Here is a 24,186-nt window from a genome sequence, read left to right on the forward strand (position 1 = left end):
GAGAGAAAAGAAACCCGAACACAGTAAGAGTAGTATTGAGTGTCAGCTGAGTGCCCTATGTGTCCTAACTCATGCACTCTTCACAGCACTCCTGTAAAGTTATATTATTATCTCCACTTTTAATGACAGAACACTGGCACAGACAGGCTAGGTTAGGTAGCTGGTCAAAGGTCACAGCCAAAAGGAGACAGAATTGAGATTATAAAACATGAAATCTGGCTCCAGAATTTGCGGTCTTAATATGTTTCTTTGAAGGAAGGAAAAAGGGAAGGAGAGGGAGGAAGTATGGAAGGAAAATGAGAAGAAGCTAAAGAGAAGTCAGGAAAAGGAACCCGTTCTTTTTTTTTTTTTCTTTGCTCAAAAGCATGAGAGAAAAATTAGGAGAAATACAGTTTGGGAACATTTTCTTAGCCCCCACTCCAGGAAAGCCAGGCAACCTTCCAGATCTCTGTCACCTATACAGCATGTCTGATATAAACCTAAACCGCTTTCCAGCTGCCAATGTTAAATTTTCAACCGAGTCTACCTGTGGCCAGAGCAAGCACCCCCTTTGCTCCAGCAGAGCCAGAAGCCACTCTCAGCCTCCAGGCAGCTCTTTGCCACCATGTGCCAGTGGGAGCCACATTCCAGTATCAATCTGAAACCTCATTTCTACTCAGATCTGATCTTCTCCAGGGCACATCCATCTAACTTTTGGGAAATTGTAAAGGGCAAGGGAATAAGAAAGCCAAGAGTTCCTGGATGAAAGACCTCATGCTACATACCAAGTGTTATTATTACTACAGAAAATTAACAAGCAACAAAGGACTTCACACTAAAATTTACATTGATCTGGCATTTTCTCCCTACTATCTCCCATAAAAAATGCTTTAAATGCAGGCTGATTTAATGGAAACGATAAAAAATAGTGCTGAATGGTTTGTATTTGCTGCAGAATTACTACAAGGTATATTTTAAGAAAAATTTGAAAGTTATGTGTTTTTTTTTCCTTTAGGATGAGATTAGGGAGAAAAGTGCAATTGGCTTTTTTTTTTTTTTTTCTGTATTGATCTACACGAACTCCCACAGGCTCAGTTTCTTGTTTCTCACAAATCTTCACATCTTCACACATACGTCCGGACACTTGTCAAGAGAGTCTTAGCAAAGAGACATGTGAAGGAATGTCAGCAGCAGAGCCTGGGCCTCGACAGTGTTGCACTCCCTAACAATGATAGTCGTGTGACTCATCTCTACCAGACAGGGACACACTGGTTGTCTAATTTATGTGGTTTCCATCATCCTCTGCTTAACCCGTGAGTTTGGCTGTCTTGGCAAGAGGCCTAGTCACCACCTAAATGACTTTGCTCTTGTTAGAACTACAGAACATGCAGATGACCACATCTTTTAGCTTCCGGCCCCCAGCCTTGTTCATCAGCACCAGAAGTTAGAACAAAGCCTCAGGAAGACACAGTTTCTAACCTCAGGAAGCTCTAAAAAGGAAGTTTAAAATAGTGTATCTAAGGACTAGGGAGTCACAGTAATCTGAGTTTAAAATTCAGTGGAGGGAGTCAGAAGGATACCTGGGTGGCTCAGTTGGTTCAGTGTCCAACTCTTGGTTTCAGCTCAGGTTGTGATATCCTGGTAGGGAGATCCAGCCCTGCTTCGGGCTCTCTGCTCAGTGGAGAGTCTGCTCCACTCTCCCACTCTCCCCCCCACCCCCCCTCAAATAAATAAATATTTGAAACTTAGCTGGAAGCATGGTATACTGTAGGCCTTCAGGAGTATTAACTATTGTTGTTGTTCTTGTTAATATTCATATTAACTTGGTTTAAGGTTGACCTGCCTTGTAGAGGACATTCACGCATCAGATGGACCTCTCCTCATTGAGCACTGAGATCCCTCCATGTCTCAATTACTTCAATTCTCTGATTCCTTTCTTGGGCACTTGGATAAGAGCTAATTTGATGGCTGCTTTCCCTTGCCCTGCCCCTTTAAAGAACAGACCTATGAGCAAATTGGGAGCCAAGAACTACATGATGAACCAACCTGCAAACAGCCCTCAACCTTCAAATTTTCCCACTCCTTAGGTTCCTCCTAACAGGGAAGGCATCCATTACCTGAATGGATGAGAGCTAACAATAATGAACTGACATGAACTTTCAGATGAACTCAGTGCTGCTAGAATATAAGTTTTATCCAAGAATGTCAGAATCTTGTCTGATTTAACAGAAATGTGTTCATGTACTTGTTCTCTCATTCAACAAATATCGCGTCTAGAGATACAAGGTATTTCTGCATCACCCTATTCCTAATTCCTTCCCCCTCTTCATAACCCACCCTTAAGTTACACCTCTTGTGGTCACCCAACCCGAACACATCATTTTGCCTTCTAACTTTTAATTGTACATAGAGCCTATACCACTCACTTACCTTTCTATACTGCCATTCACTATAAATGTTGGTATTTACTTTTATTCTTTCTCTCTAGTCTGTAAGCACCTGGAATGCCAAGCTAAATCTTAAACCCTTATGATCCCCTGAGTATTTAATGCTTTATTTAGTGTACAACAAAACACCAATAAATACCTGAGAAATGGAATTCAACAAATTCTAACCGAGATTTAGACACAAGGCATCTTTCCACATACCACAGATGATACAAAGGTAAATGAGAGGCTTTTACTCTAAAGTAAGATGAGTACCTTTGGAGGGCTCTGAGCAGAATGTTGACATCCTATCATAGTCACTAATATATTTTGTCGTATGGGTATTTCAACATGATTTCTCGGGTTGTGCTTAACACATAAAGATCCATTTAAAAATGAAGACTTTTTTTCTGGCTTAAATAAATAAGGTGTCTGCTATTGATAAATTGCAAATGATTTTCTCTCTTTCTTTTACCTACATTCCTTTCCCCCTGGAATCTCATAAATTAGTTGAGATGCTGATAGGTTCATGGACCAGTGCCATTCTGTGAAGAAAGCTGTGGTCTTCTGTAAAAATAGCTCTCACTATTGAGAACCCCCCAAAAGGATGTTCCTTTGCATATATCCTTCTGACAAATCCTCACAACAACCCAGTGAGCTAGGTATTATGATTTCCATCTTAAAAGTAAGGAAGCTGAAGATCAGAGAAGTTAAATTATTTGCCCAAAGTCACTTAGCTGAGTTGATGGTGGAGCTGAGGACTGACTCTAGGCCTCCTGATATTGCAGCAACCAAAGTCATCTCAGAAAGGCATTCCATTGAGGAGCATCCAGGTGGCTCAGTGGTTGAGTGTCTACTTTCAGCTCAGGTTGTAATCCCAGGGTCCTGGGATCGAGTCTTACATTGGGCTCCCTGAAGGGAACCTGCTTCTCCTTCTGCCTATATCTCTGCCTCTCTCTGTGTCTCTCATGAGTAAATAATAATAAAAAAAAAAAAACTCTAAAAAAAGAAAGAAAGGCATTCCATTGAATAGCATGTGGGGTTTGAGGGCTTGCTTTTGTGAGCCAATCCTGTGTCAACATCATGCCTATTAGAATACTACACAGTAGCAAAGTAACACACATTCCTCTGTCTTGTCAACTGCCATCCATACACCTCACAGGCCATCAAAAAGTTCCCCTTCCTCCTAGGCTTAAAAAACAACTTCATGCCTTCATCCTCCTTGAGTCATGGATGCTAACCCTTGAAACTAGTCAGCAGCTTGCCTTACATCAGTTGTGCTGACAATTTCCTTTAAACACGTACAGACTAACTTGGTATGGAGTGGTGGGAGCCTTGGAGATTCTTAAGACCATGACAGGGCTTTTTAGGAATTTTTTGTTTTGTGTGTCAATTTTGTGACAATATATTTTACTATCTGGTTGGCCTGTTTGTCCTTAAAATCCAGACTGGTGTTTCTTCTATTAAAGCAAAGTAGACATCTCCTTTTCTATTTCTGGGATTCCAGTGATACGGAGTGGTGACTGAGTATACCAACTGATCTGTAGGTTGCATTGTTTTCTGTCCTTGCAGTCTGGGAACAATAATATATTTGATTTTAATCTTAGGTCTGCAGGTAACTGTAAGTGTGACCTTGGGCAAGTCTCTCCATTTTTCTAAGGAGATGGAACTTAGTCTCTTTACAGATATAAATATGTAATTCTTTGACTAATCACTTCTTCCTTCCACTCTCTGTGGAATATTGTTTGTGCATTGCAGCTTTCAGGGGTTTCATCAGGTGTTTTGTCACTAAGACTCCTACAAATTGCTAGAGAAATATAAGCACCCAATCAGTAAGGGACCTTAGAGAACTTTTGATCCAACCCTTGCATTTTGCTAACAAAGAAACTAAAACCCAAGTAGGTATAGGAACTTACCTTAACCTGTGGGGGTCCACAACCAGAACCCAGGACTTGCCCCCAACTGAGCATCCTTTATACGTACCTATTTCCAACCTTCAGGTCAGAAATGGACCTTAATATTCACAAACCAACCCTTCTGACTTTTTGTTATTGTTGTTGTATTCCAATTTATTCAATATGATGTAGCCATTCAGCAAAAATGTGCGGTCAGGTTTTGTTTGTTTGTTTTTTCTCAGCAAATTCACACAAAATTGGAGAAACTTCCTCTGATTGAGAATACATTGATCAAAAAACATCCAAAATTTCAGGCATTCAGAGTGAAGTGCCTTGTTCAAAGTCATCAGACACTTGAGGGGCAGAGCCAAAACTGGAAGTGAAGAATTCTAGAGAGACAACTGGAAGATAATGGATGGTGACAGGCTGCTCATATAGTTTTTCTGGCTTCCCAGAATCCAGATGGACTCCCCACACGGTCAAGTTGATTGATTAAAGGACCGGTGCAAAGATAGCCACAAGTCCCCAGGACATGGACACAGCTGCACGTTGGTCTCTAGGAGGATCTAGGTCAGAACATAACCTTCCCTCCTGCAAGCACAACTAGAGTTGCTTCAGCCAAAGAGGGAAACAGAACCCTAATAAGGGAGTTTCATGACTGTGGGGATATGAGCAAAGAAAATGGAGTCAGACCGAAAAGAGAGCTTGCGTTTGTTTTTCCTGGGGTTCCTGCTGTCTTTTAAACAAAGCTGACCCTAGGTACAAGCTTGCCCTTTTCTTGTCCCAATTTCCCTGGTCATAAAATACATGTTTGGCAACTGCTCTGAAAGTTATTAAAGCTGCAGCAGTAAACTATGGGAGGCCAGAGAATTTCAGACAAAAGTTATTGCATCAGTAACTCAGAAACTAATTCCTAAAACTCTTGACACATTTATCCAGAGGGCTAGTGCCAATATAGAAATGGAAATCATTGTCAAGGGCCACAGTGTACCTGGAATTAAAATCCATCATTCCTTGCAGCAGAGAGCTACGATTTTGGCAGAATATGAATAGGCATGCGTTTTTCCACCATCTTTCCTCAAAAATAGGGTTCTTTATTTCTTCAGAAGGACAAGAATAATTCTGCTCTCTTTGCTTGTTTGTTTTTTTCTTAAGAACCCCACGTTTACATTTTCTTTTCAAATATTTATTTCTTTGACAGCTCCACATTTAAACCGAAAGGCCTCCTTTTCCTTATTCAATTGCACTGGTTTTATTTTGGATAGAAATCCTGCTGGGTACAGTAACAGGGAACACACTTTACAACAGCAATAATCCCTGCAACGGCATCTATTGTGGGGAAACTTAATACACTTGTATTAAATGGCTGAGGCATTGGCTTCAGTGATCTGAATTAAGTACAGAAGAGCATAGTTAGAGAACAAAACTACCTTCTTCACTCAGCAGATTCCGACTGCATGCCCCGCCACATGGCAGGACTGGAAACTCAAAACTGCCATCCAAGGGCGCCCTGCCGAAAGACCACTGATTGCCTTAGGTGTTGCCTTCATCACCGAAAGGCAGTAAAGTCAGGAAAGATTTGATGAGGTCCAGTGTTAACAAGCAGATGGAGAAATGGGCTCTCTGATTCACTGTTGGAAAACTGACAATATGCTCAGAGTTTTCAATGTACATGCACTTTGACTTGGGGCCTAAGAATTTGTCGGAAGGCAGTATTTACAGAAGTGCACAGGGCTAGCCTCAGCATGATCGTGAAGAGGAAAATTCAAAAGCAATGCACAAATCATTAAAAATGCAATCATTGAGCTCATCACATAGTCTATACTTATTGTCTCCTGACATGCCATTGAGTGGCAAAGTCCAGTCACAGTAAAATGGTCTTGTTTATATAAAAGTATAGCTAAAAGGCTACACTAGTTTTGGCCATGGTTCTCTCTGGATAATGAGTGTCTGGTGACTTTTAGTTTCCTTTACCAACTTTTCTGAATAGCTGGATCTTTAATATTTCTTATAGTGAGCATCACTTTATACCTTGCGGGCGAGGGGGTACTTTAAACATTTTTTTTAACAGAAAGCTAATCTTTCCCTAAATTCCTTCACTCTTTTATGGGCCAACCTACCTGAGGCCCTACATAGTGGTAGGACAATATGAAACATCATGAGTTCATGAGTGTATATATATGGCAAACCTCATCAATTTATACTCTTTAACTCTCCAAACTATACATTTTTAGGACATGCAATTTAACTGTGTGTCAAATATACCTCAATAAAACTGTTTTTTAAAGGAAAAAAATATGAAACAGTTCAGGTAATTTCCACTCACCATGCAAAATTTTCAACATAACTATATATTTTTTTAAAAAACCTGAATCAATGGCTGAAAGTAAATCTGATGTTCCAATCAGTGACAGGAGGCTATTCCCAGAGGTTAATAGCATGAGTGAGGTGTAAAATAATGTTCATTTCGCTTATTCTCTGTTCTCCAGCGATGTCAGTGTCCTTGATCATAGATGCTTGCAGAGCTCACCATTCGACCTACTTCTATCTTCTTCTGTTTGCACCTTTTTGCAGAGTTCACACCAATCTTAGGTACCTTTTACCCCAAAATACATGCTTCAGTGCACTTTAATTTTCCTCAAGTAAATAAATAGCCCTAGCTTGCTTCCCTCAAGTAACCATACAGCAAACCCAAGAGTGATTAGATTTTGGGATCAGAAAAAATTCTGAAAGCCAAAATTCTTTCTAGGGCTAATTATGAATACACCGACAAATGTTTTTCAAGACTACCCCTTCACCCTACTGGCAGGTATTCTTAAGTAAGTATATTTTTTTCCTGTAAGATTAACTACTAAAAATGTCCAAAGGTCTGCAATTGCCTGAAAGAATATGACAAAAGAAACATCAGTGGCTTGGAGAAATAGGTATCTGGGTTAGCTGGACAAGAAGGAAATAAATGTTTGTGTGTTGCTGTCAGAGTCATCGTTCTCAGGGCCTCTTAGGGTTGCACCTCTTGGTGCCCATGAAGAGTGTGGGTCCTAAAATCACTGCAGAAACAGAATCTTTGTGCAAGCTAGGCCTGCTTCTCATCACTGTTTTTCTATGCTCTTCCCCTCTGCTTTTCAATGCAACCAGTTGGACAGTGCTCCAGGGAAGAATTGGGCGCCCAGAGAATCCCTTCCGAGTGGCCCTGGAATACATCTCGAGTGGCAACCGAAGCTTGTCTGCAGTGGACTTCTTTGCCCTGAAGAACTGCAGTGAAGGTATTTGAATCTGGCTTTCCCCACCACTTGTTGGTAGCTTGCTGTCTTAAGTGTGTCAGTAACCTGCCACTACAATTAGCTAGGAATGTGCTTGCTTATATAGTCGAGTCTGCAGTGCCTTGGGGCTTGTTCTAAATATTACCAAGTGCTCCACAGCCCACCTGATCAATTTTCAAAAATTGAGTATACCATTATATCTGTTTACCTTAAAATCTCATCAAATAGAATACAGTCTTTGTGAGAGAACATATCAGCTTAACTTCCCTGGCTGCCAAATGCTTTCAGCTATGTTATTTTCTTTTGTTTTTGTTTTGCTTTTTGTTGTGGAAGATTTCAAATGTATGCAAATAAATAGAATAGTGCAATGATCCCCATATACCCTCAAACCAGTTTCAACAATTATCAACATTCTACCTTTTTTTTTTTTTTTTACCTATATCTCTACCCAATCCTTACTCCACCAACTTGATAGTGATTGTTTTACTCTTTTTCCCCTGAGGCAAAATTTATGACTAAGTGTTTTTAATGACTGGATTCCTGCTATTAAGAGGCAACTTGGGAAATGGTTATACATGGAATCTTTTGTTTATTTTGTAAACACTATTAGGGCATGGTCCACTTTGTCATTGAATTCCTTTTGCATAAGTCTCCACATTCAAGATTTGTTACCAAGAAAAAGTATCTCTCCTGAAGAATAATTTGTTGGTTTTTTTTTCTTTTTGCCTTTATTGCCAGGAAACTCTAAACTAAATGCGTACTCGATCACAGTAACTATATCTGTATATATTTTTGATAAGTTTATTTCCCCTCCCTCCACAGAGTTTTTGACCTTCTACTTTTGTTTTCAAGATCACATATGTATTTCTCATTAGACATTGCTTCAAGTCTGATTAGTAAGCAGGAGGAAATGAATCATCAAGAGATACGTAAGGTTGATCTTTTCTTGATTGTTCAGAAGACCTAGGGTCATAGCAATAAACATCCTTTATTGTTTCCCACATGTAGAAGGTATAGGAGATGGGCTTGAATTATACAGATCTTTAGGAAGAAGTTGCTTTCATTACTGCTATTCTTCTCTGCCTGCCTTTGCCCAGAGGTTCAGTGAGAGGGAGCTTTCATGTGTGCCATGGAACCTGTGGTCTGAGAAGACCAAGAATGAAGTATAGAGAGGAAGAAAGACTGTGATACTCCGAGACCTATATTGCCAATTTAGACTATTCATGAACAACCATGAAGACTCATACACACAGTGATCTATTGCATATAGAGGCCCAGCTTTGAAGCTTGGACCTCTTAGAGGTGGTATACAAAGGGGACTCCCTTAGGAGACCACTGAAGACCCAGTTTCTTATGCTGCTATGGTTCTTCATTCATTGCTGGTCTTACAAGAACTTTCACAAGGTGTTTTTTTTTTTTCCTTAATGAAAACTGATTTATGTGTGAGAAAAAGAAAAATCATCATAATGTGATAGATTGAACTTCAGTTCAAGTTGAAAAGGTGGTTAACCTGTGATGTGAGGCAAGTATAAGAAACATATGGTTTGGGAGAAAGCCAGAAGCTTATACAAATGTTTCCACGTTCACAAACTTGGGGATTTGTGGATAGTTCTGGACATTATCAATCCTCACAGATGTCAAAGGTCTATGTACCATCCAAAAGAGGCCATCTGTTGAAATGGAGCCAGTTAACAGGAATGTGACAGAGAGAAGGTATAAGTTCCCAGAATTGGCCTAATCTCATTTGAGCAAAGACGAAGGGAATAAGAGACTACAAAACTCCAGATATCAGGCCCAGTCCATACTCCTGCAAAAATTCCTCATACCTCTGAGTCAAGGATCTCAACTATGCAAATTTCTCCTCCCTTATCCCTACAACTCCCTTTCACTTCCAAAATTCTTCCTCTGTATCTTATGTTGCATTTGCAGTGAGTTTGTTGCAAAGTTTAAAAGACCTGTTTCTTGTCTCCTTCTCTACCTTTATAATACCAAGAGAGATGACCTCCCTAACTTTCTCTAATGATCCAAACATATGTCTTCTGGCAGGACAGTTTCTTAGAGGACAGAGAAAAGAAGTCTGCTTCTAACTCCCTGGAGAAGGTAAATTGGCCAAGAGACCTAGGAAGGTTCTCATGTCCCAGCTACCTTCCTTCAGATGCTCTGTGTCTAAGAACAGATGGTCTCCATGGGGAAGCAGATGTTCTGTGCACTCCTTTTCTGACTTGGACTCCCGTGGCCACCAAGAGGTATGAAGAGATAAGTGTGGATATATAAAGCACAGAGTAGAGGAAAGCCATAGTGACTCCTGTGTTTCCTGAGAACTTCTAATTCTCCCTCCCATCATGGAGCAATTTCACTGCACATCAGTTGGTGTGGACACGTTGCAAATGTAAGAAGCATCCGAAAACTACACTCACATTTTTAAATGGAAGGAGTTATTTCAGAGATATGCTCAAGGCTTATTTGAGGTAGACAAATGTCTGTGTTTTCTGATGTATTGCTTTGGTTAGGTCATGAAAGAAAAGAGAGAAAGAGAGAGAAGTATTATCTTTGAAGGGGTGAACAGGGCTGGTAGCATGTTAGCCAGGGTTATAGATAGGTCTACGGAATGCCTGGCCTATTTTTTGATAATAACTTGGTCCCCTCCTGATAAGGCACAGATAGAATATGAAAGGAAACACATCTGTAGAACTCTACAGCTCTACCTTCACCTACATGAAGAGAGGCACCATTTTAGTTAATCCGGAAGGCTTACAGGGAATGTTGGAGCAATTCTTCCTGCATAGGAGATGATACTTATCTGTGGGTGTCATCAAGGCAGAGGCCATGCCTCTTTCTTCTCTGAATCCTGACATCTATCTCAGTGTGTAACACTTTATAAGTGCTCAGTTAATAAGCAATAAAAGCTAACATCAACAGAGCACCTACCATGTGCAAAGGCAAGTGCTGATCCTTTTAAGTGTGTTATCTCATGTGCACATTACCATAATTCTATAAAGCAGGTTCTTTCTTTCTTTCTTTCTTTCTTTCTTTCTTTCTTTCTTTCTTTCTTTCTTTCTTTCTTCCTTCCTTCCTTGTGTATTTTTATTGGAGTTCGATTTGCCAACATATAGCATAACACCCAGTGCTCATGCCATCAAGCGTCCCCCTCAGTGCCCATCACCCAGTCACCCCCACCCCCCACCCACCTCCCCTTCCACTACTCCTTGTTTGTTTCCCAGAGTTAGGAGTCTCTCATGTTTTGTCTCCCTCTCTGATTTTTCCCACTTATTTTCTCTCCTTTCCCCTATAATCCCTTTCACTATTTTTTATATTCCCCAAATGAATGAGACCATATAATGTTTGTCCTTCTCCAATTGACTTACTTCACTCAGCATAATACCCTCCAGTTCTATCCACATTGAAGCAGATGATGGGCATTCGTCGTTTCTAATGGCTGAGTAATATTCCATTGTATACATAGACCACATCTTCCTTATTCATCATCTTTCAGTAGACACTGGGGTTCGTTCCACAGTTTGGCTATTGTGGACATTGCTGCTATAAACATAGGGGTGCAGGTGTCCTGCCATTTCACTGCATCTGCATCTTTGGGGTAAATCCCCAGCAGTGCAATTGCTGGGTCGTAGGGTAGCTCTATTTTCAACCCTTTGAGGTTATCCTTATTTATGGATGGGGAATCCGAAACTGATAGAAGTTTCAAAACTCACCCAAGTCATTCAGTTAGGGAAAGATAGAGCCAAACTCAATCCCAAGTCAGTCTGACTACCACGCCAGTATTTCTGTCCACAACATTTTACCACCTTTATGAATGTGTAGAGGCAGGGGTTTTATTTATTGCTAAAGCCTTAGAATTATCTTTGACCCATCCTCTTATTCTTACACCCAAATAACCAAGCCCTGGGCTCTAGACCTGGCTGTTTTTCATCCTAGCCTTTGCTATCTAGATGCTACTGTTGCTGTCTCTTGAATTTACCCTTCTGACTTCATTTTGTCAGCAATGTACTTTATACAGGCCTTCATTATGCATTCTTGGGCTTTGGCAGTAGCCAGCTGGTCTCCCTGATACCATTACCCATCCCTCACACATTGCCACAAATTTCCTTTCCTTGTGGCACTTTCATGAGACCTCTGTAACTTCTTATGCCCTTCCACCTCAGAAATATGGAGGCTAGACTGGGCCATCTCACTCATTCCTGGGTCCAGGAAAACGATGGGCTTGAGATCACCCAGCTGATTGTTCGTAGAGCTGAGAGTGACATCAGGGCCATCTTGACTCTGGTCTTGGTACTTTCACCACTATTCAGTCCTGCCTGGGAAATGCCCAATGTCTCTGCCTGATTTCTAAGCTTTTTTACAATCTGGTCTCAGTACCTGTCCAATGTCATGTCCTGTCTTCTCCCACACCCCAACCCTCTAGTCAGACTGGTTTTTGGTACATTGCACCAAGAATGGCCAGCTTGGTCCCAGGCCTTCCATTTTGAATGCAGGCTCATCATTTAGGATCCAATTTAGGGCCCAAACCCTCCAAAACATCATTCAGAGCTAGAGAAATTCTTCTCCAAATACTTTGCTCTCTACATCTAAATTTAGTATCTGTTTTATAATCATTTCCCAGTTAGGCATTTTGGGGGCCTTAATGTGAGGTTTGGGATCCTGTTTTATATTTCTTTTATTTCTCCAGGGGATAGTTAGCACACTGCTAAACACATAGAAAACACTACTTAAATACTTGTTCACTGATTGTTAGTTAATCAATCAATTGATAAATGTTTCTCCTGCTTTTATAGCTTTGGGTTATTACCCTGGTACTGACAAAAGAGGGTAGCAGTAGGTGGAAATTGCTTAGAAGAGGTTTTACTCTGATCTCTTAAAAAAGCCAGTTTGTGTATTTGGCAATGATGGGAAGGATATCAGTCCCCAGAGACACCCATGCCTGGACTCCCAGGGAACACTTCACCCATTCGCAAAGACCTGTCTTTAGCAGATAGCCCAAAGCACTAGAATTATGCAGCACATTCATCAGGACCCCTCATGTTCAGAGTTGCCTACAGGAAAACACATGTCAGAATGGGCAGGACTAGCTTCTTGAAAAAGATTTGAAAAACACTGAGCATCTCATAAGAACATACATTATTGGGATCCCTGGGTGGCTCAGCAGTTTGGCACCTGCCTTCAGCCCAGGGTGTGATTCTGGAGTCTTGGGATCAAGTCCCATATCAGGTTCCTTGCATGGAGCCTGCTTCTCCCTCTGCCTGTGTCTCTACCTCTCTCTCTCTCTCTCTCTCTCTATCTGTCTCTCATGAATAAATGAATAAAATCTTAAAAAGAAAAAAGAACATACATTATTGGGGGGACCTAGGTGGCTCAGTTGGTTGAGCATCTGATTCTTTATTTTGGCTCAGGTAGCAATCTCAGGTTCATGAGATCGAGCCCTGTGTCAGGCTCTGAGCTCTGCGAGGAGTCTACTTCTCTCCTTCACTCTCTCTCTCTCCCTCTGCTTCTTTCCCTGAGCTCACTTATGCTCTCTTTCTCTCTCTCAAATAAATAAGAATAAATCTTTCAAAAAGAAGAATATACATTATTGCAAACACCCATCCCATACCTTCTATGTGCCAAGCCCTGTTCTAAACTTGTTGCATATATAAACTCATTTAATCCTTACAACAATGCTATGACGTATATACTATTATTATCAGCATTTCCGTTATATGGATGGGAAAATTGAGGCACAGAGACTTAAGTAATTTATCCCAAGTCTCACAACAGGTATTAGAACAGAGGTCATCTGCTCCAGCATTCATGCTCTTGCTGCCATGTGTTACTCCTACTTGCTGGGAAGCACCCCAAGAAATAACTATTCTGTCTCCCTCAACAGTAGAAATTAAATGAACAAACCACCCAATGATTTATCTTGAACTTCGACACACTAAATTACTGACCTGGCCCAGTGTGATTTCTGCCTGCACCTCATGATTGTCAAGTTCTCAGTTTTTCTAAGATACTAATTCAGAGCTTCCCTCTCCCTGCCTCAGTTGGTCAGAGGTAATTTAGGTGTACTGCTGCCCACTGGCCAACAGTGGACCCCCTCCATCCGTGAACATCAAGGAGCTACATATAGCACCTAAGTAAGCCTAAATACATTTTTCTGCCAGCCCTTATGGTTCGTGTTCTCTTTTTTTTTTTTAATTTTTATTTATTTATGATAGTCACACAGAGAGAGAGAGGCAGAGACACACACAGGCAGAGGGAGAAGCAGGCTCCATGCACTGGGAGCCCGACGTGGGATTCGATCCCGGGTCTCCAGGATCGCGCCCTGGGCCAAAGGCATGCGCCAAACCGCTGCGCCACCCAGAGATTCCTGGTTCGTGTTCTCTTTCATGAACCTACAAGAATCACATCTGACATTTCCTAAGTCAGAACCACATTCATCTCACTAACAAATTTCTCAACAAGAAGCACTCTTGGTTCCTTACCCTACTGAAACTCTTTCAAACATATTATCTCCTCTGATCTATTCAGCAGAGAGGATATCATAATTCTCATGCTACCCATGAGGGGTACTTTCATTAACTTCTGTAGTGCAGGAAGGGAGAGGAATCCAAAAGCTGTCCCACCACCATAGATAACTTAAAACACATGTCCCAAAAGAGTTGAGGGTGCGCAGATATCTTAACATCTCTGGGCCTAAAATGATGGCATTTAAACTGGATCTATGAACTTCAAACATATTTTAGAGGCTGAACGCTTAATTCAAATAAAGTCATATATAGTAGTCCAGTATATAAAATTACACACGCAGAGTTGCCCTCGGGGAAGTGATGGTAGGGAGGCCCAGAACCCACTTGCTCCACAGGCCTTGACAACCGCCCCCCACAAACACTGTGGAGTTTCATAAAATACAGTATAAGAACCACTGGACATTCTGATTTTCAACTCTCTTATTAATTCCAGCTTTTTGTTCATAAGATTCTGTTTTTACATAAAATGTGAGAGCTAAAAAAATTGTTACGTTAACTATAGCATCCTTAAACAATTAAGACAAAGAACAAAGCTATTATACTTTGGGCTATGGCCCATCTACACAAGGCAAGTTCTTGTCTCACTGAGTCCCAGCTTTAAGATGCTAGTTATAGAGCTAGTATGAATGTTTCTAGTAAAAAGAAATGTGTGGTATATCACAGCCTTGTCCCCTCTATCTCCTCCTACTCTACCAAAGACAATGATGACCAGTCAAGGATGCCCTCCTTAGGCCAAGAGGAGGACAAGAGGAAATGAAAGAAGCTGAACAAACGTATTCTAATCTTGGCCAGCCATGGGGAACCAATCAACTTCTGGAGTAGCTCCTAGCAGCCAGGCCCAAACTGGGCATTTTCTGTTCCAACAGCAAGCAACATCCCAGCAGGATCCTCAGTCTGTGCTTGTAAGATGGAGATTACTGAGGCTGCCAGGAGAAAACTCTCTATGTAGCAGAATCATCCATCTACCCAGCCATGCATTTGCTCATTCATTTGACAAACATTACTGAGCACGTACTAAAGTGAACACACAGTGATACCGATACAAACTTGCTTCTGTCTTAGGATTGAAGTTTGGTGTGGTGGCCTTAAAATCTCTGTTTTATTTCACACAAAACTGCTCCCCAAAGGCATCCATGACTTACATCTAATTCACACCAGAGATATTGAATAAGTGCTCCATTTGTAGAGATTGTCTTCCTCTGAACTGTTTTTCATGCTTTTCTCAGAAATACCATGGAATGAGCACTGAACCAGCAATCAGGGCATCAAAGTCCCCTTTCCACCTTTTATTTGCCATAGCCTAGCCAACGCTTAAGATCAGTAGGGACATTACAGGTCTCTATCAGAATTGGCATATTGATTGTTTTTATTTAAAATAGGAATAATAATAAAATATGTCAGTGGTTGTCCCAACATTGACCTAAATCGTGAGGGTCTAATGAGAAGATAGCTATGGAGATGCATTGAACATGCTACCCTGAGCTACCTGACCTTTTTGGAACTTACCTAGCCTGAAACCTCTAAACATATACTTACTCTCTCACTGCTGCTCAGTTTCTTTTGGAGAAAGTGCTATTTACAGAAACAAATTGGCTTTTCTGATACCTCCTCCAAAATTATGTGATGCTAACAACAACCAAATGCCATGCAGGTATTGAGAGTCACAGCACTGCCAAACTGCCACCAGTGCCCAGGTGGCCCCCACCTAGGTCAGTCACTTCAGGGGACCGAGTTATCTATGCAGAGGTGGGATCTATTGCTTGGAAGAGAAAGCCAAGGAGAAGTAGCAGCCATAGCCTTGTCCACTAGTTCTCATCATGCCCTCCTTTGTGATGGGTGAGGCCCATTATATACTATTGTCCTCCTTAACTATCTGTTTCTAAAACCTCCCACTCATAGTTTATCTGTGAATTGTACTGTTTAAAAGATAAGCATTAAAATTGTGATTTTCTGTTGCATTTCCCAAACACCTCCTATATCAAGCTTTGATTCCAGCTAATCCCCCTGTAGCATACCCTCCCTCTCCCTTCCCCAAAGTCTGTCTCCCCAGGCCTTGCACTTCTTTCAAATCTCAGCTCAGATACTGTCTTCTCCAAGAAGTCTCAGCTCAGAATTATGTCTCCATAGATTTCCGTTTTATAACAGTCTACTTCTTTCCAGAGTTATTTATGTGTCTTGCTCAATAGATGCTAAATTCCTAGAATCAAAGACTGTGTCTTTTTCTTTTTAATCTCTGTACTCCAATTAGCAACTACCAGTGTTTTTCCCATGGTAAGCACTGAATAAAGGTTTTCTGGTTACAATGTAGGAAGGAGATTACAGGCTTTGGAATCAGACAGAATGAGTGTGGAATTCCAGGTCTATCACTTAACACCCTTCTGAGCTCAAAAGAATTTTTGAATATCCTTGAGTTTTGGTTTTCTCAACACTAAATGGGACTAATGATACATACTTATAGGTTTGTTGGGAAATGAAAAACATATTACATGTAGGACCCCTGGCACAGAGCTTGGCACAATAAATTAATATTGCCTTCTCCCTTCCTCACCCCCAGACTGAGCTGAATGTCCTCATTCTGGAACCAAGGTGGAATAATTCATCATAACTAACCCAGGGTTTGTTTGCAGGATCACAGTCACCTTTCCCTTTCCATTTCTCCTGTCTCAGCCATTGGGCCAAGGTCAGGTTTACCCTACTTCCAGAAGAAACACTGAAAGCCCAGATCTATTTTCTGATTTCGAAGGCATCTGCTTCTCCCCTCCTCCCCCCGACAATCTCTGCTTTTATCTCTGATAAAGTCATTTTTCCCTTTGTGACTGAGTGCCCAGAATCCAGTGTGCCATGCAAAGGAGTAAGACGGTTTAATCCTGTGGGGATGGTTAGTGGCCAAGGAAGAGCCTAAACATCTTGTGATATACTTATCACGCTGCGTCCTTCTGGCAGACTGAGGATGGGGTCTAACTCAGCCAGGCCCCCAGCTGGTGTAACCAGGAAAGAGTTTTTCTGGCCCCTCCTTTCCCTACCCACATCCAGCTGCTGTTGGCAGAGACTTCTTACATTGGAATGGCTTATTCATAATCACTAATAAAGCCAATTAAAAATCCCCCACAAAGTACATAGGAACAATGATTGCTTGGGTGACTATTTTAAATATTTGACCATTGGAAATCACCCGGAAATGGGGGTAGAGACAAAAGATTTTTAAATATAAATAAATAAGGAACCAGTGTGCTGAGGTCATTGTACTCCCGGAAGAAAATTACTTTCAAATTACAACTACATAAAAGAAATAATTGAAAAGATTAATCACACTAAAATAATTGGTCTATTTTACAAGTAATTTGGAGCAATATTCAGTCATTGACATAAATGTCTAGTAGTAAAATAGTAATGAATTTCATTCTCTGACTAATGTATTTATTTTATTAATGGTACTAAATGGCGTTGTTACTGCTTATAAATATTTCATAACTTTTAATTCATTAAAATGTTCAAGGAATCTCCAAAAGTATTTATTAGTTTTAAATCATCCTTGGTATTCAATATGCGATTGCCATTCTGCCTGGGTAATTAAAAAAATTATTGTTTTGGGTAATGGGAGTCTCTTTGAATGTGGAGGATTAAGCCCCAGTTATTAATGAGACCAACGCTCCAGCTGATGATGAATGAGGGGCTGAGTGAAGCTATGTTCCCTCTCCAGGTTTCTAAGGCCCCTCTGTAACCATTCCTTAAAATCTGTCCCTGTGAGGCAGACCCAAATAAATAAATTCCAGAGATAAGAGAAATGTCAGTTTAGACATTGGTTTCAATCCACCACCTCTCCCACATCCTCTCCATCTTCTTGAAACAGCTGACAGCAGAATTCGTACATTCTGACCTCCCCTCCTCTCTGTTTCTTTCATTCTTTGATAGAGTCCATAAGGAGGGAAATGGGCAAAAGATGTAACAGAAAGAAAAGCAAGCAACACTGCATCGTGAACAGTGGAAAGGGGACATGATTTGGATAAGAAAAACATGGATTTGGATCCTAACTGAGCTGTTTGGGTGCTATGTGTCCATTACATCCTAGAAGTGCTAGATAATTAATATGTAAAAAGGAGACAGTAGCACCTACTCCGTGTAAGGATTTAATCCATGTGAGGATTAAATAGGTGGTGTGTATACCTTGCGTGACACAGTGCCTGCAACCTAGTGGGAAATCAAACAGGGTTAGTTCCTTCCCTCCCTAAGTCTAAAGAGTAGATCATGATGATGTTGGTCCAATGGACTTGGTAACTCTTAATTAACCATGGGACAAATAATTGGTATGCATCATTAAGACAAACTGGACCAACAGTGAATTGTACAATTTCAGAGGCTTGGTAAGTCTAAGGACATCCCCTGGAGGAAGGACGGGATGGCTCCACTCTCAGGGCCCTGCCCCACAGGTCTGAGATCAGGCTTCCCGTCCTGCCTCCCAAGCCCCATCCACACAGGAAATGGCTAAGGGCACTTGGCTGTGAGCAAATTAGGAGGGGCCAGGATCCTACAAGTGAGTTGGTAAAAGGGGTAGGGGTTTCTCCCACTCGGACACTTGTACCCCGAGGATATGTAGTAGTGTTGTGGGCATGCACAATCCCATAGAATCAACCAACGTGGTACATTTTTCCAGAGCTTCAGTTTTACCAAAATATTGAAATAGAGGGATATTTTTATATTTAAATTGACAGGGCTTTATATTGGGCATCAGTGCTGCACATAAATTTCAAGATAAAACATGAGATTTAAGATCTTTTCTTCTGGAAGTGATCCCCCAGATTCTGGGAGGTGACTTCACCCTCTCTGCCATTTGGGGCACATCAGAGGAGATGTTGGAGAAGCACAACTTTAAGGGGACAGAGGGACATGGGTAAGAGAAGGAGGTACAGCCAGGTCTGGAAAGCTGGAGCCAAGTTGGAATATATCCTTTCAGTTGTAAGCCATAGGTGGGCAGGATGGCAGGCTGAGTCCCAAGGTGACACCTGAGACTAGCAGGGAGGCCCTAACCTACCAAGTGAGTCACAGAGGGACTCAGTTCCTAAAATTCAAGTACCAGGTCAGAGCCAGACTAACCAAATATTAGGATTTAAAGTCCCCTGGGCATTGGCCTAAAGCTCCTTTAATTTCCCCAAAGACAGAATGGATGTCAGAATTGGCTTTGTTTTTGTTTTGGCTTGGTTTAAAGGGATATACAGAAAGGGGTGCTAATTCTGCATCTGAAGAGCTGGGAGACATTTTACTTCCTCTCTGCCCAGACCCCTGGCCAAAGCTCCTCAACACCAGGGACAATGGGAATCAAATGGCCACATCCTCCAGAGTGGAGTATGAGAGCTCCCACTGCTAGGATGTGGTGCTCTTTCTTTTTACTCATGGTTATTTTGAAGGTTTTGGCATTCTCTGTCTTCAAGTTATGCTGCAAGCATGGAACTTCAGTTTGCCTTTTTTTGTTGTTGTGATTTGTTTTATGAGGAAACACAGGGAAACAGTTGCTTGGTTTGTGCCCAGAAAGCTCCACAATTCAGTTTGCAAGTCACAGGGCGAATAGTCTCTGCCATGCCTCCTTCCCTCCACTCCAACATTTCTGGGATTCTATGAGCAGCAGTTGGGTGGATGTAAAGTCTTTCGGCTTTTGCTGTTTTTGTTTCTTCATTTAGCTCTTAGCCAGCATTTTGTGTCTATAAAATGCTTAACAACATTGACTAATTACCCCTCATTAATCATTCATGCAACTGGTAGAGCAGGGGTCTTATTTCCTTCAAGAACACAGGTGCAATATCCTGTCTGGTTTCCAAGTCACACACAGGGGGGTGATGGGGCCATCATGGCAGCACTGGGATCCTCCCAAGATCACTGGGGGAGTGAGCTGGAATGTGGGCACAGACTCTGTGAGGCTACAACCCCTATTCTGCTCTAATGAACAGGAAGGATGAGCCAGATTGCCAACCAATGGAAGCTGAGAAGCAATAAGCTTTAATTGGAAGTTTCTTCCTGGAAATTCACATGGACATAATAACTCTGTTGTCTTAAAAGGCCCAGAGAGGTTGAATACCCCAACTTTCTTTTGCGTTTATAAGCTGATCCTCTCCATCATTTGTGAAATGTAAATATAATTAAAACATTGGCACTGACTAGTTTCCCCATGCTACAAGGACAGGAAACTCGTATCTAGGGTCAGGGGCTGCCTGTCTGTAGGTTTATGGTTCAGGAACATGGGTGAAGGAGCTGTCACAGCCGAGAACAGCAGTGGAATAGACCATTGGAAAGGGTCACTTTGGTCTCTGGAAGGCTAGGCTTGGAGCAACCTCTCTGCACTCTACTTCCAGAGGTCAAGGGGAGCCTGGGAGTAGCCCAAAGCATCTGTTGTAAAGCTGAGGCAACAGAATTACATTACATGGATTAAAACAGAAACGAGAAAATGACAAGGAGATGCTCTGTTTTCCTTATCTTACTATCTCAGGTCTGATACCTTTCTTGTCAGTGTGCAAAGCCCTAGCTTGCTGCATTTCGTATTCTCTTTCCCATATCACTGGGCATGCGTGCATACTAATGTTAGAGGGCTGCCCATTCTCTTCCATTCTTCCCCTGGCACAGCCCTCCCCCCCTTCCTTTCTCCCCATTCCTCTCATGTGGTTGTTTGTAGCACCAAATATCTACTCAATTCAGAGTCGTAGCATTTGCTCACACTGTATGATAATCAATACGTGGAAGCAGACAGATCATTACCCATCGTTATTATCTGTTTTGGCATCTTGTGGACAGGCCCTTCCTACATCTCTTTGCCCTCAGCCCCCCTGCCCTCTGTCTCTCCCAAACTCTGGATGCCTTTGTCTTTTCGCTTGACTATTCATTCATTTTCACTTCTCAACTTTCTTCCTCTCTTTTTGTGAAGGGAGAAAAGGTAATCAGTGAAGCCTGCCCTGCTTTTACCACTGGCACATGGACAGCAACTGAAATGGCTAGATTGGTTGCTCGGGGGCCATATCTGAGATGCGCACACAAAGAATCTTCCTTTCTTTTCTTCCCTATTCTAAGCATATATTCTCTCCTCTCTTCCTTTTTCTCTTCCTCTGTTTTGCTTCCTTTCCCTTCGTGCACCTATCATTCTGTCATTAGGAGACCTCACTCCACAGGCATACATACGTTCACATAGGCACATACGTGCGTATGAACAGTGAGGGGTGTTAAAAGGCATTAAGACATGATTATCCTAAAGAAGTCCTCCAGGGTAAGTCCACAGTCTTGAGTGAGAGGTCTTCCTGGTGTCAGTCACAGGGCAAAGGCAAGGATCTAGGTAGGTAAGAGGGTCCAGCAGTTTCCTCTAGGGGTAAAGAATTTGTTTTTAATAAACTTATTTTTTATTGGTGTTCAATTTGCCAACATACAGAATAGCACTCAGTGCTCATCCCGTCAAGTGCCCCCCTCAGTGCCCGTCACCCATTCACCCCCACCCCCCACCCTCCTCCCCTTCCACTACCCCTAGTTCGTTTCCCAGAGTTAGGAGTCTTTATGTTCTGTCTCCCTTTCTGATATTTCCCACACATTTCTTCTCCCTTCCCTTATATTCCCTTTCACTATTATTTATATTCCCCAAATGAATGAGAACATATAATGTTTGTCCTTCTCCGATTGACTTATTTCACTCAGCATAATACCCTCCAGTTCCATCCACGTTGAAGCAAATCGTGGGTATTTGTCATTTCTAATGGCTGAGTAATATTCCATTGTATTAAACCACATCTTCTTTATTCATTCATCTTTCGATGGACACCGAAGCTCCTTCCACACTTTGGCTATTGGGGACATTGCTGCTAGAAACATCGGGGTGCAGGTGTCCCAGCGTTTCATTGATTCTGTATCTTTGGGGTAAATCCCCAACAGTGCAATTGCTGGGTCGTAGGGCAGGTCTATTTTTAACTCTTTGAGGAACCTCCACACAGTTTTCCAGAGTGGCTGCACCAGTTCACATTCCCACCAACAGTGCAAGAGGGTTCCCTTTTCTCCGCATCCTCTCTGACATTTGTGGTTTCCTGCCTTGTTAATTTTCCCCATTCTCACTGGTGTGAGGTGGTATCTCATTGTGGTTTTGATTTGTATTTCCCTGATGGCAAGTGATACAGAGCATTTTCTCATGTGCGTGTTGGCCATGTCTATGTCTTCCTCTGTGAGATTTCTCTTCATGTCTTTTGCCCATTTCATGATTGGATTGTTTGTTTCTTTGCTGTTGAGTTTAATAAGTTCTTTATAGATCTTGGAAACTAGCCCTTTATCTGATACGTCATTTGCAAATATCTTCTCCCATTCTGTAGGTTGTCTTTTAGTTTTGTTGACTGTATCCTTTACTGTGCAGAAGCTTCTTATCTTGATGAAGTCCCAATAGTTCATTTTTGCTTTTGTTTCTTTTGCCTTCGTGGATGTATCTTGTAAGAAGTTACTGTGGCCGAGTTCAAAAAAGGTGTTGCCTGTGTTCTCCTTTAGGATTTTGATGGAATCTTAAATTAGAGTTAGCTCTTGGGTAATGGTAGCTGAAGTTGCAGTCGCTACAACAGAAGATGCTCGAAGCTAGGAAGGAGAGTCTTGGGAAAACTCTTTCTCTTCTCTTCAGGGATCAGCAAAATATAATGTCTAAGCTCATGGTACACACTGGAGATTTTTTTTCCTCTTGTTTTTCCCAGTTGTTAGTAAAGTCATGTTGAACACTCCAGGTTACTTTGGTTGTACTCCAAAAGTTTGTCTGGGCTTTTGCCGGGGTTTTAAAGGGCTTAAACAAAACAGCTGTGATCCATAGGATTCTCCAAGGAAATAACAAATCGCAGAAAAAGAGGAAAGAGGGAGGAAGGAAGGGAAGAAAAGAGAGAGGTAGAAAAGGCTATGAGGTCTAAACACTCTACCCAACATAAAGTTCTCCTTTTGTACCAAACTAGGATGTTCTGAGCTTGCATTAATTAAGGAAGGTGGAATTTTCCTATCTACTGACTGGTATCTCTCCCCATGCATAAACTAGGCTTCCCATTTCCCCATCACCTTAAGTAACTGGACTCCATGCTTCCAGAATCAAGGCTGGAAAATTCATTAAATAACCCAAACTCCATAGGATTTTTTAAAAATCAAATTATTATTTCCACATTATTATATTATTTAGTGCAACTTTATCAGAAGTTCCCATTAACATACAAAGTGCCACTACCTCTCATCATTGTTTGTGCTTTTCGTGGATAAAAAATAGAAAGGTAGTCATGGGCACCAATTTGATGGGTTCTTTTGTCAGATGTAGGACTCCTCTCATCACATCCCTACCCCAGCCCTTGGTTCCAGCCACAGACAACCTCATTAAGTGTTGTATGGAGGTAGCCCAGTGCTCTATCCACAGAGCTCCAGCAAAGCTTCATATGGCTAGAGTGGATCATCCCAGTACCGCAGCCTGTTTGACTTCTGTTTCTGTTATGTTTCCCTCCTGCTAAGTAGTGTGCTTTCCACCTCATCTCTGTATACCTAGCGCTTGGCTTAAAGCCTGGCGCACGATAGGGGCTCCATGAGTTTTTGTAGAGTGTTGAATGAGTGAGTGTATAAATGAGTCAAGAGGGAGCAGTGTGAGAAAGTGTCTATGAATGCAAAGCAGAGTGGAAAATTGAGATCACAGCAAAAAATTGTAAACAGGCAAATATGTCAATATTTCAAATGCTTTCAGTTATCCACTTAACCATTTTAGATGGGCATTCTACTTTGTAAGTATAGGCAAAGGCAAACATATCCAGTAGCATATTTAAATTCCAGATTCTCCCCTGCCAAAATAATAATACTAATATTAATAATAATGATTGCAAGAGTGGGACCTCTAGTGTATACCAACTAGCAACTTCTTCCCTTGATCCTGACACTGCTAGGATGACCCACCCAGACTGGTGATTAGTGACATACTCACCCTCATGTGATTTGCTTGAGGTAGGACTTTGCCACAGCTCCAAAGACATTATAATAGAATCAAACAGCAAATGTACTTATGTCTGCTACATTCTATGAACTCTTTTGCCTTCAGGGGCTTCTGTTAACTATATAATTCGTCACTTTTAAAAATCACAAGGTTCATGTA

The 24,186-nt window shown here is 41.5% G+C and overlaps 1 protein-coding gene across 1 annotated transcript in view; it reads left to right on the plus strand.

Annotated features, from left to right (window-relative positions):
• ALK (ALK receptor tyrosine kinase) overlaps positions 1 to 24,186 on the plus strand; it is a 677,634-nt gene that overhangs the window by 481,930 nt on the left and 171,518 nt on the right. The window contains exon 5 of the mRNA XM_041756066.1: positions 7,436 to 7,563. Coding sequence (XP_041612000.1) covers positions 7,436 to 7,563 — 128 coding nt within the window. The remainder of the gene's footprint in view (positions 1 to 7,435; positions 7,564 to 24,186) is intronic.

Source organism: Vulpes lagopus, chromosome 5 (genome assembly GCF_018345385.1).
Source record: "Vulpes lagopus strain Blue_001 chromosome 5, ASM1834538v1, whole genome shotgun sequence".
NCBI classification, from domain to species: Eukaryota; Metazoa; Chordata; class Mammalia; order Carnivora; family Canidae; genus Vulpes; species Vulpes lagopus.